At 47.7% G+C, this 15,469-nt stretch overlaps 1 protein-coding gene across 1 annotated transcript in view; it reads right to left on the reverse strand.

Moving 5' to 3' along the window:
• CD8B (CD8b molecule) overlaps positions 1 to 15,469 on the reverse strand; it is a 46,841-nt gene that overhangs the window by 19,697 nt on the left and 11,675 nt on the right. Inside the window, 2 exon segments of the mRNA XM_010378424.2 lie at positions 10,148 to 10,184; positions 11,903 to 11,992. Coding sequence (XP_010376726.2) covers positions 10,148 to 10,184; positions 11,903 to 11,992 — 127 coding nt within the window.

Genomic DNA, 15,469 nt, shown 5'->3' on the forward strand with positions numbered 1-15,469 from the left:
CCAGGAGGCGGAGGTTGCAGTGAGCCAAGATCATGCCACTGCACTCCAACCTGGGCAACAGAGCGAGATTCTGTCTCAAAAAAAAAGAAAAAAAGGCAAACATTCCCCTGCACCCTTCCCACCAAATTGATTGCCTGCCACACACAGAAGCACACACAGGCACACTCCGAAATTATGCAGATAAAAGCTCGACAGTATTACTTATCCCATTGATAAGCTCTTTTCTGTGCTGGGTGGGGCTGGAGGACTTCCTGAGGGAGGAAGATGGAACTGCCAGAGTGAACACTGGCTCTTGTCTGAGCCCCTGTGACCCTTTCTTCTCTCCTTCCTCTTACCCTACACCACAAGGTAGACCACCCGACTTGGCTTTCTGAGTTTCTAGGGAGGTGGGCTTTGAGCAGGGCCCACAAAAGAACTTCAGCCAAAGTCTGCTTGTCTTGTGGAAGCTGCCCTACCTTCCTGTTCCCAAACCAGAAGCATCAGTGTGGCTGCAGTGTAGGTACTCGGATAGAAGGGGGTCAACCCAAGCTCCATCTTCTGCCCTGGCCCAGCTAGAGCCTTCGTGATCTGAAGTCAGGCCCACTTTTTGTGCTGATCACATTTACTGTTGCTCTCCCCTCCCCATGTCCCCCAAACTTGGCTGAGGCTGAGGTGAGGGTGGAGGGGTGGGAGTCATGGCCTCCCTTTTACCTGGCCTGGGCTTGCCCAGACAGCAGGCCTGGCCCAGCAGGCAGCTTCAGGCTTGCAGGATGCTGAAGGGGTGCTGGGGAGGGGTGTGTGGGGAAGAGGGGCCTCCACCCCTCTGCCAACACCACCTCACATCTTCCCCTCGTAACTTTGCCCTCACCCAACCGCAGAGACCTCCACAAATCTGTGAGAGGCTGTGAACTCCACTCCCAGACAAACACAACTTTTTTGAGAAGGCAATCCATGCCCTCTGCTTGTGTTGGCATCACCCGGGTCTTTCTCTGGTCTGTCCAGGGCTGGCACGAGGCTGCAGCCAGTGAGGCACTGAGGCCACTCACTCTTGGAGCCATGCAAGCGCCAGCCTTGGGACTGTGTCCCCCTGGCCATGAGAATGAAAGCCTGTGGGGTTAGGGACAGCTTCTGAGCCAAATCTTTAGTGCCTGAAACACGTGCCTGATTGAGATCTGAGTTGTTGAACTTGGTTCTCTAAGGGGATTGTCCATTGTACTTGGCAGAGTAAACATCCTGAGTGGTCCTCACAGCCTTAAGGAGTACAGAAAGGTACTCCTTAAGTACCTTTGCTGTAACCTCAAACTTCTGGACTAAAGTGACCCTATGGCCTCAGCCTTCCAAGTAGCTGGGACTGTAGGCATGTACCACCATGCCTGGCTATTTCTTTGGTAGAGACAGGGTCTTGCTTTGTTGCCCAGGCTGGCAAATCATTGTTTTTTTTTTCCTTTTTTGAGACGGAGTCTTGCTCTGTTGCCCAGGCTGGAGTGCAATGGCACAATCTCGGCACACTGGGTGGGCGGGGGAGCCAGCAGGGGAGGTGCTGGGCTGTGCTCCCAGTTTGTGGGGGCCTAAGGACCTTCTATCTGAGCCTTTTGCTTTGTTCATTCATTCATTTCAATTCTGGCCTCAGGCTTAGGACTGACTTGTACAGCTGGCAGGAAAGAACCAGAGGACCCCCACAGGCCTTGTCCCTGAGCTAGTAGGGAGGAACTGAGGCCTAGAGGCTCTAAGCAAGACTGCGAGCCCTGGGGACCCAACTGTGTCTATCCTGGCTATGCTGCACCCCTAGTCCCAGCACAGGGCGGGCTGAGCACACAGAAGTTTCCCCAAATAGATTTGAACTGACATGAAGAAACTTAAGGGATTGGGCATGGTGGCTCATGCCTGTAATCCCAACAGTTTGGGAGGCTAAGGTAGGAGGATTGCTTGAGCTCAGGAATTTGGACCAGCCTGGGCAACATAGCGAGACCTCATCTCTACTAAAAATAAAAAATAAAAAAATAAGTGGGCATGCTGGTGCACACCTGTAGTCCCAGCTACTCGCTTGAGTCAGGGAGGTCAAGGCTGCAGTGAGCCATGACGGCGCCACTGCACACTAGCCTGGGCAACAGAGCACTGTACACACACACACCCCACCCCTCAAGGAAGAGGAGAATTGAGTGCGGAGTTGTGGGTATTAGTTCAGTCATAAATGGGCACAGGAGTGGAAATGGTCTACAATTAAAAATGCATGAAAAGGCCAGGTGCTGTGGCTCATTCCTGTAATCCCAGCACTTTGGGAGGCCGAGGCGGATGGATTGCTTGAGCCCAGGATTTCAAGACCAGCCTGGGCGACATGGGGAAACCCCGTCTCCACCAGAAATATAAAAAATTAGCCAGGTGTGGTAGTGCATGCCCATAGTCCCAGGTACTCAGGAGGCCGAGGTGGGAGCATCGCTTGAGCCCGGGAGACAGAGGTTGCAGTGAGCCATGAGTGCGCCACTGCACTCCACCCTGGGTGACAGAGCAAGACCCTGTCTCAAACAACAACAAAATTACCTAAAGGAATGGACATGGTTTCCTCTCAAATTTAGAAGTCTAAGCAAAGCTCTTAAAAGGATACTCGCATGTGAAAGGCAGTAAACTAACAGGAAAAACAGGATCCAGGAGAGCCAACAGTACTGTGCAGGATGTAAGTGCCTTTTTCAGTGCCTCTGCTTTCAGCTTTACAGGAATCACACGTGTCATGCATATTTCTGTGAATCTCAAACCGATGCGGGGCTGGGGAATATAGTTTCCTTCTGTCTGAGTTATGTAACTGGAAGGCCTCCAGGAACCAGTGACTCACGGTGCTCCAGGAGTGTCAGTGACGCATTGAAGGAGGTTTCCCAAGAAGCGACAGAGGAAATATCTTTTGCGCTCCACAACCTTGGAAGGCCTCTGAAGACAGGGCTCTTTCTGTCTTTCCCTTTGACTGGGTGATAGATTCGGATCAGCATTGCAGCCCACGCGGGGTCGGGGATCTCTTTCTGAAAACAAGTTGCCCACTTCCTACAGGTAGAGACACAAACTGCGGGGCGGGGGAGGGGATGAGTAAGGATGAAAGGGATGGGGTGGTGTAGGACCCCTTTCTTCTTTTGAACAGGCCCTGGTGGGCTCCACACCTGCAGGCTACTTCCCACTGAGAGGAAGGGGATGGGGGGAGGGGGGAACACCAGTGCTGCTCCCAGACCCATTAAGGTCCACAGAAAAACACAGAAAGGGAAGTACTATAGATGTTCTCCTTCAGGGCAGAGAACCCAGGCTCACCTAAGGTTGCTGGAGTGCAGACCACCCCTGCCACTAGCCCAGCCCCATATGAACTTCCAGACAAGTAAATGCGTTTGGAAATGTAGCTCGCCCAAAGTCTGCAGCTGGTAAAGACCCAGACTGTGCTGTCTGGCCACCTCAGACCTGCCTCACCATGATTTCCATGGTTCAGATTTTTAAAATTTATGAATAAATCTTTCATTGGTGGATATTTGTGTTGATTCCAATTTCTTATTATAACAATGGCCAGAGGTTCTTTTTTCCAAACTTTTAATTGCTTTTTCCCCAACTACAAAAGTGATACATGATGTAAAAATTCACACAAGGAACTGTAGAAAGCAGAAGTGAAAATTCCCCAGAGTAACTGCCATTAACAGCTGAGAGTAAATCCTTACAGACCTTTTCCTGTACATATCCAAACAAATATACCCAGAGGCCGTGATTTATTATTAGAGAAGAAAGATCAAATCTGCAGAACAATATTAGAAGATTTAATTTTCTATATTCTCTATGTTATGTATTATATTCACAAGATTTCAATTTTATGTTTTAAAAAATATGGGAAGAAAAAAAACAGGAAACTTTTTTCAGAAAAAATTTATTTTTGAGACAAGGTCTCGCTCTGTTGCCCAGGCTGGAGTGCAGTGGCATGATCACAGCTCACTGCAGTCTCAAACTCCTGGGCTCAGGAGATCCTCCCACCTCATCCTCCCTAATAGCTGGGACTACAGGCAAGCACCACCGTGCCCTGGAAAATTTTTAAATTTTCTTGTAGAGTCAAGGTCTTGCAGTGTTGCCTAGGCTGCTCTCAAAACTCCTGAGCTCAAGTGATCATTCAGTGTGGGATTACAAAGTACTGGGATTACAGGCGTGAGCTGTCATCCCATGTGCTGGCTGAAGAAACTTCCAAATACCAAGTTTACACATTTCTACAATGTTCTGTACTTGGATTTAAAAAACTCTCTTTCTTGAAGTAGACTTTACATCTATATCCATAGCTATAAAGTCAACATGTCCAAGTGTACAGCTTGATGACTTTTTCTAATGAAACACACTCATACAAGTGACTCCCAGACTGAGAAGCAGAAACGCTCACCTTCAAACCTCATGCTCCCTCCTAATAACCCACCACTGGACTAAGGGTAACTGTATCCTAACTTCTAACAACATATATTTGTTTTGCTTGTTTTCTTCTGTGCTTGAATTTAACAGTGACCACATATTGCACCATGTATTGTATTAAGAATAATCTATACAGATGTTTTAAAAATACATGCATTTACCATAACCATCATTTGATACCAGCATATATGGATCTAGCTCATTCCTTAGTAGCTGCCTAAACCCCCTTATTAGACTGTATCTGAATTTATCTGACCAGTCCCTTTTGATGAACATTTGGATTATTTCCCATTTTTAGCTAGTAAGCAGCGCTAGAAGGAACAATCCGATGAGTATTTCTTTGTGCATGCCACTTTTTGATGTGTTTCTTTCAGATAAATACCAACAGTGGAATTGGTAGTCAAAAGACAGCTGGATGGAGTTTGGGGGGCATATTTCATCATAACGGCCCTATAGAATGTAGTAGCTCAGTTCCTTCTTCAAAACAAAAGTCAGGTGCTGGGTGCAGACCTTCTCACCACAGCCCCTGCCATTGGCAGCCTAGCCTGCTCTAGCTCCCTGGGCAGCCAGAGCTGAACCCGCTTTGGCAGGTGCCTGCTGCACAGAAAACTGACAGAGGAGCGCAAACCACCCCTGCCCCCAGCCCAGCCCCATGAGAACTTGCAAACAAGTACATGCAATTGCAAAGACAGCAGCAGGGAGACGGTCAAATTTCAAAGCCTGCAGTGGGACAAGGGACCTTGCGGCCTGTTCTTACTTCCGCTGCGCACTGGGTGTGAGCCTTCAAGAGGGCAGACCGCGTGCACTGCAGGCCTTAGTCTCTTATTTATTTGTGATGGCCCGGATGAGGAGCCCACCTGAAACATGAACCCTAGAGGAATGTGGTCCAGCTGACCCCAATTCTTTCACCCCTCTCCTCAGCCTTGGAAGACAGCCTGTCCCTTGTCCTCAGAGCTGATAGGCAGAGCTTTTGCTTCTTTTGAGCACCTCCTGCTGAGGCGGGAGACTAGGTTCTGGGGGCAGGGAATCTAAGGCCAATTCGTGCTGAATCAAGGAGAAACACCTACATCTGGGGGCAGGGAATCTTGAGGCCAATTTGTGCTGATTTCTCAAAGCTGGATCAAAAGGAAAACACCTGGGTCTGGGGGCAGGGCATCTAAGACCAATTAACGTAAACCAAAAGGAAAAACCCCATCTCCCCACACTGAGTAACCAAGGATCAAAGGCTACTCTCTCTACAACCCTCCCGCTTCCACCTTATCTCAGACGGAAAGGGAGACTGCCCTGGACTGACCACAGGCCATTGGGCCATCCCTTCATCCACATAGGGCGTCAATTCACCTCAGCCTTTCATTAGCCACGGACCAAATCCTTCATCTAGATAAGGGGTAGCCGACAGGCACCTCAAAAGGGGTACTTAAAACCCAGAAAACCTTGCAATTGGGACCATGGGCCGCCTGCTTAGGGCCCACTTCCACCCTGGGGAGTGCTTTCTCACTTCAATAAATTCCTGCTTTTGCTGCTTTTATTCCTTTATGACTTTGTGTGTTTTGTCCAATTCTTTGTTCAAAACGCCAAGGACTTGGACAACTTACACTTAAGGCCCTCCTTCCAGTAACACTGCATCTATGCCCTTCTAACTCCACCCACCACACCTCGTTCTGCTGCAACCGCACCCCAGATGCCCGGAGAAGGCCACACTACCCCTCCCCAGGTTGTCTTTCCTTTCCTGTTTTTTTGTAACATTTCTTACATTCTGTGGCTGCCACAGGTCTCTGAACATAACCTGATTTGTCAATGTCCTTCTTTGAGCTGGCCAGGAAAAGCAGGTGAGATGGGATTCTCCTTGGCCCTGGACATGGTACTTCTGTTAATGCAGCCTCAGGTTGCAGTGTTTTATGGTGCAATAGCTCCTAGGCTGCTAAAGCTCAGGTAGGGGGTGGCTAAGATGGGATTCATGCACTTTTTCAAACCCAGGGACGAGGTCCTGCTCTCCACTCTCCACTCCTACTCAGCACTTTCTCCTTGCTTTTTCCTTGTCCAACAGTTAAGGCTAAGAGTCAATAAGAAAATGAAGGGACATGTGACAGAACCCCTCATGCCTCCTACCTTCTCTTTGGTGCCTGACTTGAGGCCAGGGATCCCTGGGGTTCATCCCATGGTAGAAATGAACAAGTGCTAGTTCAGCTTGGGAGTGGGCCGGGAGATGGGCCCGAGGCACCTGAAGCCTGGCTCTGGGTGCCCTGGGCACTTCCTAGCCTCTCTAGGACTCTCTACACCTACAATGTTGGGCAAATGAGGATCTCAGGTGTAACAGGAGGATGTACAAATTTTATCCTTATGGTTTCTGTTCCACTGAGCATTGATGTCTTTGCTGTAGATGGGCTTCTACACATTTATGTCACAGGAGCCGTTTGTTATCTTTAACCTGGGACTTTATTTGTACAACTAAGACATTTGTATAAAAAGAGCAGAAAATGAAAGAAGAATTAAGCCATGGGAGAGTAGAAATGGGAGCTGAGAAACTTACAAGTGGAAGACGAAGTGAACTCCTATCCTCAAACCTGCAAGTTCCCAGCCCCAAAGGAAGCCCTCAGAGACTGACATGGCTTCTGGGAACTGGACAGCCCCTCTCAGCAAGCCTCATTCCCAACCTGCTCCTGGCCTCTCTGTGAGGAAGATCAGCCCCAGCCTGGGAAGACCAAGAGGGAGCCAGCCCAGCATCACCCCATGAAAGACCCAGGACCCAATGTTACTGCCCTACCAGGGCAAAGCAACTTGCAAAGATGGTGGCTGAACAGCCACCACTATAGGTCCCAGCTCAGGGAAGGCTCAGGAGCTGGAAGCGGTGGCATGGGCGGCATTTCTTACTCAGTCCTCCAGCACACTCTGTGAAGTGCCCTGGGGGCAATGAAGCCTTCTCCCTAGTATTCCCGATGGCCCACGAACAAGTTGCTCCCATGCACGTCACACACAGAAAGGCCTTGCAGCAGTGAAAAGCAGGCAGCTTCAGCAGCCAGTGAACTCTCCAGGGTTGAATGTGTCCCCTCTCTCCTTTTTCCACATCGTGCTCGTTACTGACCAATGTCTTTTTGTAGCAGGACACCAAAACCGTATTCTCTGCTCATTTGTAAAACCTGAAAACAACAGCAAGTTGTGAAACCACGTATTTTCAGGCAAACGATACTGAATTTCCTGTAACAGAGACAAATGGCAAATGAGAATGCAGAGTTCTACTCCAAGTGGCCTGGGGCCGAGAGTTTTTTGTTAGTATGTTTCTAGGGCCCATGTTAGTCATTAAAAAGATTGTTAAGGCTAAAAAACAAACAAAACAAAACAAAACTGCAGCTCAAAGAACCGTGGCTTTGAATTGCATTACTTCCTGTAGTACCTCTAAGATAATCTAAGAGAATCACAAATTTATATCAAGGGGCCAGAAGAAATTAACCTGCAGATGGGATGATTTTCTAAGGACAGTTAGAGGCTGGGGAACAAGTACCTCAAATCGCAACTCAGATCTGTGAGCACCAGGGGCTACTTCCTCCGTGCCTGGATCATGAGAGGAAAACCAGAGGTGCTTTTCAAACTTTTTAAAAGTCACAAACCCTTTTGTTCAAATGACATGTTACAGGTAAGTGTAAACCCAGACAATAGAAAAGAGTATCTGTTTGAAACGAAGAGAGTGAGGAGGGCTCAGGGTCCCCCCATGACCACCCAGTGCCCCTTCCCTGCCTCAAGCTGATCCTGGGCTTGCGAAAGCATGAGGTCCTGCATCCAGCACCCCCAAAACTGGCATCAGATCACTAGGGAGCAAGCTAAAATGAAGGGATGGGGACAGACCCAGACCACAGTTAGTACCCAGAGAGGGACTTATTTTACATGAAAGGTCACCATGGGAGAGATTTTGAGTGGAACTTTTTCTTTTTGAGATAGAGTTTCACTCTCGTTGCCCAGGCTGCAGCGGAATGGCGCGATCTCTTCTCATTGCAACCTCTGCCTCCTGGGTTCAAGTGATTCTCTTGCCTCAGCCTCCCGAGTACCTGGGATTACAGGTGCCTGCCACCACGCCCAGTTAATTTTTTGTATTTTTAGTAGAGATGGGGTTTCACCATGTTGGCTAGGCTGGTCTCAAACTCCTGACTTCAGGCGATCTGCCCACCTTGGCCTCCCAAAGTGCTGGGATTACAGAAGTGAGCCACTGCATGCGGCCTTGAATGGAACTTTCTAGAGGTCTGGCCTGAGACAGCTATACTCAAGTTATTATCTCTTGGGTAGGGGGCAGCATCTAAATCCAACACACAAGGTGAAAATTGTACACAATTAAAATATCATTGAAAATTGCCCATAAAATCCAGCAGGCATGTCTAAGCAACTCTCGATATAAATATAATGTGTACGACAATGCAGAGCATATCATAATATGGATGTATGTGGCTATTTACAATTTTAGAGTATTTAAAAGTACATTTTATTTGTCCGTTGTTGCACTTGCAGAGTTGAATTCACTGAAGTGACTTGAGTTTGTGCTCTGACTCCAGGGGCCTGGGGCCACATGCTTTAAGGATAATACCCCAGAGAGTCCTCACACTGACCGTGAGATTGGCACTGGTAGCTCATTTTACAGACGAGAAATCCGAGGCTTACCGAGGTAAAGTGACTCGCTGACTGTCACATGGTTGGTGACTGGCAGATTCAAACCCAGCTCTGTCTCCGCCTAAAGCCAGAGCTCTCGAGCAAGAGACCCTGTTGCCCTCTTCAATTTAGAGGTATGTACTTTTGCTCCCCCAAACATTTCTATATAGAGAGGGTTGCTCTGAGGATCAAATGTAATTAACTGGATAAGCAGATGTGAAACAGTCTCTGTTTTGAGGAACAAAAATCAAATGCAAGAATGCTGCCCCGGCCCACGATGGCTTCCAACAGCCTCATGAAAGACCAAGTACATAATGTCACTGCCCTACCAGGGCAAAGCAACTTGCAAAAGTGGTGGTTAAATGGCCACCACTAAAGGTCCCAGCCCAGCCCAGGGAAAGTATAGGAGCTTTCTCAGCTCAGTGGGTCCCAAGAGTGTAATGTGACTCTGCCAACTCCTGGGACCCAGATGGGGTGGAGGGCAGCAGGTGGGACAAAGGCAGCTCCTAGGGAAGGAAAGCAATGGCTGGTGGAAGAGGCTGGTCTTCAAATCCGATTCCAGTAGTCTCTCCATTTATCTGTAAAATGAGGGTGATAACCCCTTATCTCACACAGAACCAAGGGGATGAAATAATAGGGGGGATGAAATAGTAGGTGGGATGAAATAACAGAAGGGATGAGTTTGGGATACCCTGTAGTATTCTGTGCATGCAAAGCCTGATTGCTCTCCTCAGGAGAGCTAAGAATGTTCTTGAAATACATTTAAGTTATTGGTCAGGTTTTTGTTTGTTTGTTTGTTTAGGTTATCTCTTCGGTTCCTGAATTCTATCATCCCATCTATTTATACAGTGTGTGACTTTTTTTTTAGTTGGGGTCTCGCTCTGTTGCCCAGGCTGGAGTGCAGTGGTACTATCATAGCTCACTGCAGCCTTGAACTCCTGGGCTCAAGTGATCCTCCTGCTTCAGCCTCCTGAGTAGTTGGGACTACAGGTGTGTGCTACCATGTCTGGCCGAGTCTATGATCTTTGGAAGACGAGGTCTGACTTTGGCTCCTTGCTGCAGATAGAGGCTGCAAACTGCAGCTGGGGCTGAGGAACCCAGGGCCACGCCCAGGTCACACACTTACTGTTTGATGAAACGAAGCCGGGCTCTCCTCTGCCGGCCTGGAAGAGGAAAGCAAGGGCGCCAGTCAGTGTGGGCTGTGGGTCACCGCACTGAGCCCCAGAGGCCAGGTAGGATGGTCACAGGGGCAGGTGATACCTCAGCCCACCTCCCTGGTCCCAGACCTTGGCCCAAACACTTTACACATTTTAATCCCCTTAATGCTCACTGAAAACCTGAGTTGGATACTACTTTTAAGATCTCCATTTAATATGTGGAGCATCTGAGACACAGAGTGAGTGAGTTACAGGATAACATGCCCAAAGTCATGCAGCTAGTAAGTGGGAAAGCTGGAATTCAAACTCAATTAATCAGCCGCAGAGTCTGTGTCTTTAAACACACCTGCTCGCCCTTCACAGCAGGTCAGACACGAAAGTTCACACACACAGGCAGTCTCAGGCTTGGGCAAGTGCACTCACAGGGTGAGATTTCCCATTGGGAGTTAGGAGGAAAATAAAAGCATATCTATTTACATTTGTATCTCAGCCTTTATTACTTTTTATTTTTATTTTTATTTTTTAGGAATGTAGTCTTACTATGTTGTCTAGGCTAGACTTGAACTCCTGGGCTCAAGTGATCCTCCCTCCTCAGCCTCTTGAGTATGGGCACTTGCCCCTATATCCAGCTTACTTTTTATTTTTGAAGCATATTTAATAACATACATTTAATAACATAACACACATAATATATTAAATAAGTAAATCCAGCCAACTGCTGCTGTATTCGCTTATTTAATATTTCATGCATATTACTAAATGTGCTTCAAAATATTTTACCAATGAGGTCCTTCCTTGATCAAAAGAGTTTGCAAGCCACTGAAATTTATGGGGTTCTTAGAATGGGGTACATTGACCCCTTTGTGGGGAAGAATTTGTAGGCAAAAGTATGCACCTGGGTACATTTCTGTGGGGAGAGGTCCATTATTTTCATTGTATGTTCAAAGGGGTCTGTGACCTACAAAAGTTAAGAGCCACTGATCTAGTTCATGCCCCTGCTGTCCCACCTGCCCATTTTATAGAAGCACAAAGAGGGGAAGGGGCTTGCTCGAAGTGGCACAGGTGAGCTGAAGAACCAGGGTAGACTTTGGGCTCTGGGCTCTAGGGCAGCCATGCGCCTCTCCTCCGGCTCCCCGTCTTTCTTGTGAACCCAGTGCTATGCAGAGCTTGGGGTGGGGGCCATAGAAGGAGACAGTCCCGTCTCTGGGGTGGCTGGGAGCAGCAGTCATTTCTGAGTTTCCGACAGCCTCATCAATATCGGTGGCGTAGGGAGGATTTCTAGCTTTCAGCAATGCAACACAAACCTCATAGGCAATCTTTTCTGGGCACTGGACTTTGGTCTCAACTGCTCACATGAGTTCCCACTTACTGACACATGCCGGGTGCCAGGCATTTGGGGCAGGAATTTACAAGCAGCAACTCTGGGAGGTAGGTAATATCCTACGCCCATCTGAGGCAGCCAAGGCTCAGAGAGACCAGGGTACTGGATCGGGAAATAGCCACATTGCACTCAAACCCAGGTTTGTCTGACTCCAGGGACAGGGTGGTCTTTGGTTTTGGCTGCGTAGCCCCAGGTCAAGAACGACCTCCGGAAATACCATAGGTTCTCTGAGGCACATTCCACCAGGCTGCCACCTGCTCTGCTCCCCTAGAGAAGAAAGTATCCCAGGAACACTTCAAACAGCAAACAGGGACACCCGATGACCCAAGAGGAGACAACTCACAGTACAGGTGGATGGCCACTCCCAGGGAAACCAGCAGAACCAGAACGCCAGCCACCAGCAGGCCGAGGGTGATGGGGCTACAAAGTGGGCCTGGAAAAAACACACGTGACATGTGTTCAACACTGAACATTGTTCTGCATAAGACACGCAGAAAAATACAAGGAGGAAAAAAATCAACTGGAAGTCCCACCTCCCAGAGAATACCACTATTTGCATTTTGATATAATGTATTTTTCCTCAAGTCTTTTTTTTTTTTTTTTTTTTTTGGACAGAGTTTTGCTCTGTCACCCAGGCTGGAGTGCAGTGGCGTGTTCTCAGCTCACTGCAACCTCCGCCTCCTGGGTTCAAGCGATTCTCGTTCTTAGCCTCCCGAGTAGCTGGGATTACAGGCATGTGCCACCATGCCTGGCTAATTTTTGTATCTTTAGAAGAGACAGGGTTTTACCATGTTGGCCAGGCTGGTCTCAAACTCCTGGCCCCAAGCAATCCACCCACCTTGGCCTCCCAAAGTGATGGAATTACAGGCGTGAGCTACCATGTCCGGTCATCGTCTAGTCTTTGTAAGCACTTTAAACATCATTGAAATCATTTTATATATAAAATTTCATGTCTCACATCCAAATTTTTAAGAGGTAGATAATTTTTATTCCTGGTAATGAGTCTTTTACTATTTATGTTTAAAACTTTTAATTTCACAAGAAATAGCTGAATATATTTTCATTGTAAGAAATTTAAATATAGGATTAGAGTGCTCCCTGACATCTTTGCTCCTTCACAGAATTAATCACCATTGATAATTTAGTAACTTTCTCTTTCCATGCCTATGTAATTTTTATAGATACATATAGGGTGTATTTGTTTGTTTCTTTGTTTGTTTTGACACAGAATCTCACTCTGTCACCCAGGCTGGAGTGCAGTGGCACAATCTTGGCTCACTGCAACCTCCGCCTTCTGGGGATTCAAGTGATTCTCCTGCCTCAGCCTTTCAAGTAGCTGGGATTACAGGCGCTCACCATCATGCCCGGCTAATTTTTGTATTTTTAGTAGAGATGGGGTTTCACTATGTTGGCCAGGATGGTCTTGATCTCCTGGCCTCAAGTGATCCACCCGCCTTGGCCTCCCAAAGTGCTGGGATTACAGGTGTGAGCTACCATGCCTGGCCTTAAATACATATAGTATTTTAAAATATATACAGCAGATTATACTGTACAAATTGTTCTTTTGTACCTTCACTTTTTCAACGTGCCTTTTTTCCTTCACTTAATCAATGTGTTCTTTTTTCCAGCAGAGTAACATCTGACAGTATGGATGTATCATGAGTTACTCGTCATCAGTGGGCATTTTTTGTCGTTTCCTGTGTTTTACTTTTACAAATAACTCTGCAGAAAACATCGTGTGTATTTCCTTACAAAGATGCCTTCCTGAGGTAAATACTGAGAACGGGAGCTACTAAACCACAGACTTTGCCCATTTTAAATTGTGACAGATACTGTCAAATGCCTCCCTAAAATGTGGCACTGACTTCCGTCCCCACCCACCAATAGTGCACCCTGCTGACCATTGATATCATCAAAATGTTTTACTTTTGGCTGTCAAGTGGGAGAAAATGTTATTTCACTTAAATTCCCTCATTACTTATGACCTTTGGCCTATTTTCATATATTGGGAACTTGTATGATTTTTCTTCTATGAGTTGACTATCTGTTCCTTTGTCCATTTTGTGTGCTATTTAAGCAGCACACTTTACACTATCAATGCCCCAAATCCTCTCTGACACCCTTCAGGCCCTGTGGCTGGTCCCGTGAGTAGCTGAGGGGCAGAGCCAGGGCCCATGGGTGAAAGGGCAAGGCTGCAGATTTGGGCTTGAGGTTTGGAAAATCAGAAAGCATTGTGGATGTCAAGGAAGAGAGAGAATTTTTACTGAATACGTATGTGCTAAGTACATACTAAATACAAACTCCCATCTTGTGAGGAAGAAAAGTATTGGCATTTTTTTATTTGTATTTATTTATTTTATTTTTTGAGACAGAGTTTTGCTCTTGTTGCCCAGGCTGGAATGCAATGGCAAGATCTGGGCTCACCGAAACCTCCACCTCCTGGGTTCAAGCGATTCTCCTGCCTCAGCCTCCTTAGTAGCTGGGATTACAGGCACCCGCCACCATAACTGGCTAATTTTTGTATTTTTAGTAGAGATGGGTCTCACCATGTTGGCCAGGCTGGTCTCGAACTGCTGACCTTACATGATCTGCCTGCCTTGGCCTCCCAAAGTGCTGGGACTACAGGAGTGAGCCACTGCACCCAGCTTGCCATTATTTTTATCTCATTTCACAGTTCAAAAAAAAAACAAGATTCAAAAAGGTTAAATTATATGCCCAAGGTCACCCAGCTACTAAAATGCAGGACCAGGGTGTGGACACAGATCCTTCGAGTTCCAACCCCCTGTGGGTCCCACCTCAGCTGCATAAGGGCATGAAAGGTGTGGGAGGGAAGGGAGGAGGCTGCTACACGGGAGGGAGCCCACTGTCGCTGGAGGGGAACAAGCCAAGGCTGGATGGCTGGGATGTGGAGAAGAGATTCACATACTGGGTGGGAGGCTGGATGAGTGGCCCCTCTGAGATGCTGAGGGCATCTGCTGGGCTCCCTCTCACCTCCTATTTGTTCCCCCAACCTGGATGAACCTCAAAACATGGTGCTAAGTGAAAGAAGTCAAGCAGGAAAGAGCCCATGGTGTGCGATTTCACTTCTACGAAATGTCCCTGAGAGGCAAATCTGCAAAGGCAGACGGTAGACTAGTGGCTGCCAGGGGCTGGGAACGGGGATGAGCTGTGAACAAGCACCGGGAATCTTACTGGGGTGATGGAAACCTTCTAAAACTAGATTATGGTAATGATTGCACAACTTGGTAAATTTACCCAAAATCATTGAGTTTGTATGCTTAAAGTGGGTGAACTTTGCAGTATGCAAATTATATCTCAACTAAGGTTTTGTTTTTGTTTTTTTGTTTTTTTGAGATGGAGTCTTGCTCTGTCACCCAGGCTGGAGTGCAATGGCTTGATCTTGGCTCACTGCAACCGCTGCCTCCTGGGTTCAAGCAGTTCTCCTGCCTCAGCCTCCCGAGTGACTGGGATTACAGGTGCCCACCACAATGCCTGGCTAATTTTTGTGTTTTTAGTAGAGACAGGGTTTTGCCATGTTGGTCAGGTTGGTCTCGAACTCCTGACCTCAGGTGATCCGCACCCCTCCCCTACCGCCTCCCAAAGTGCTGGGATTACAGGCGTGAGCAGTGGCTCAACTAAGTTTTTAAAAACTGTAATGGAGGTGGGTACAGGTCACAGGGATGTACAGGGCAGCAGGGCTCCTTCCTGAGAAGAGGTCATGGTTGAGACCACTGTGGAGGCCAGCGATGTAGCTATAGGTCTCCTCTGAAGCATTGTCTCCCATCCAAAATGTGACTCTCCAGGAAAAGCTGCTGCCACAAATAACGTGCTTGAGTAAGGGGCTGTTCGACAGATCCACACCAGCGACACCCCCAGCCCAGCCTTCCTCATCTTGCTGGGGCCTCAGGGT

This window comes from Rhinopithecus roxellana, chromosome 17 (assembly GCF_007565055.1).
Source record: "Rhinopithecus roxellana isolate Shanxi Qingling chromosome 17, ASM756505v1, whole genome shotgun sequence".
Classification (NCBI taxonomy): domain Eukaryota; kingdom Metazoa; phylum Chordata; class Mammalia; order Primates; family Cercopithecidae; genus Rhinopithecus; species Rhinopithecus roxellana.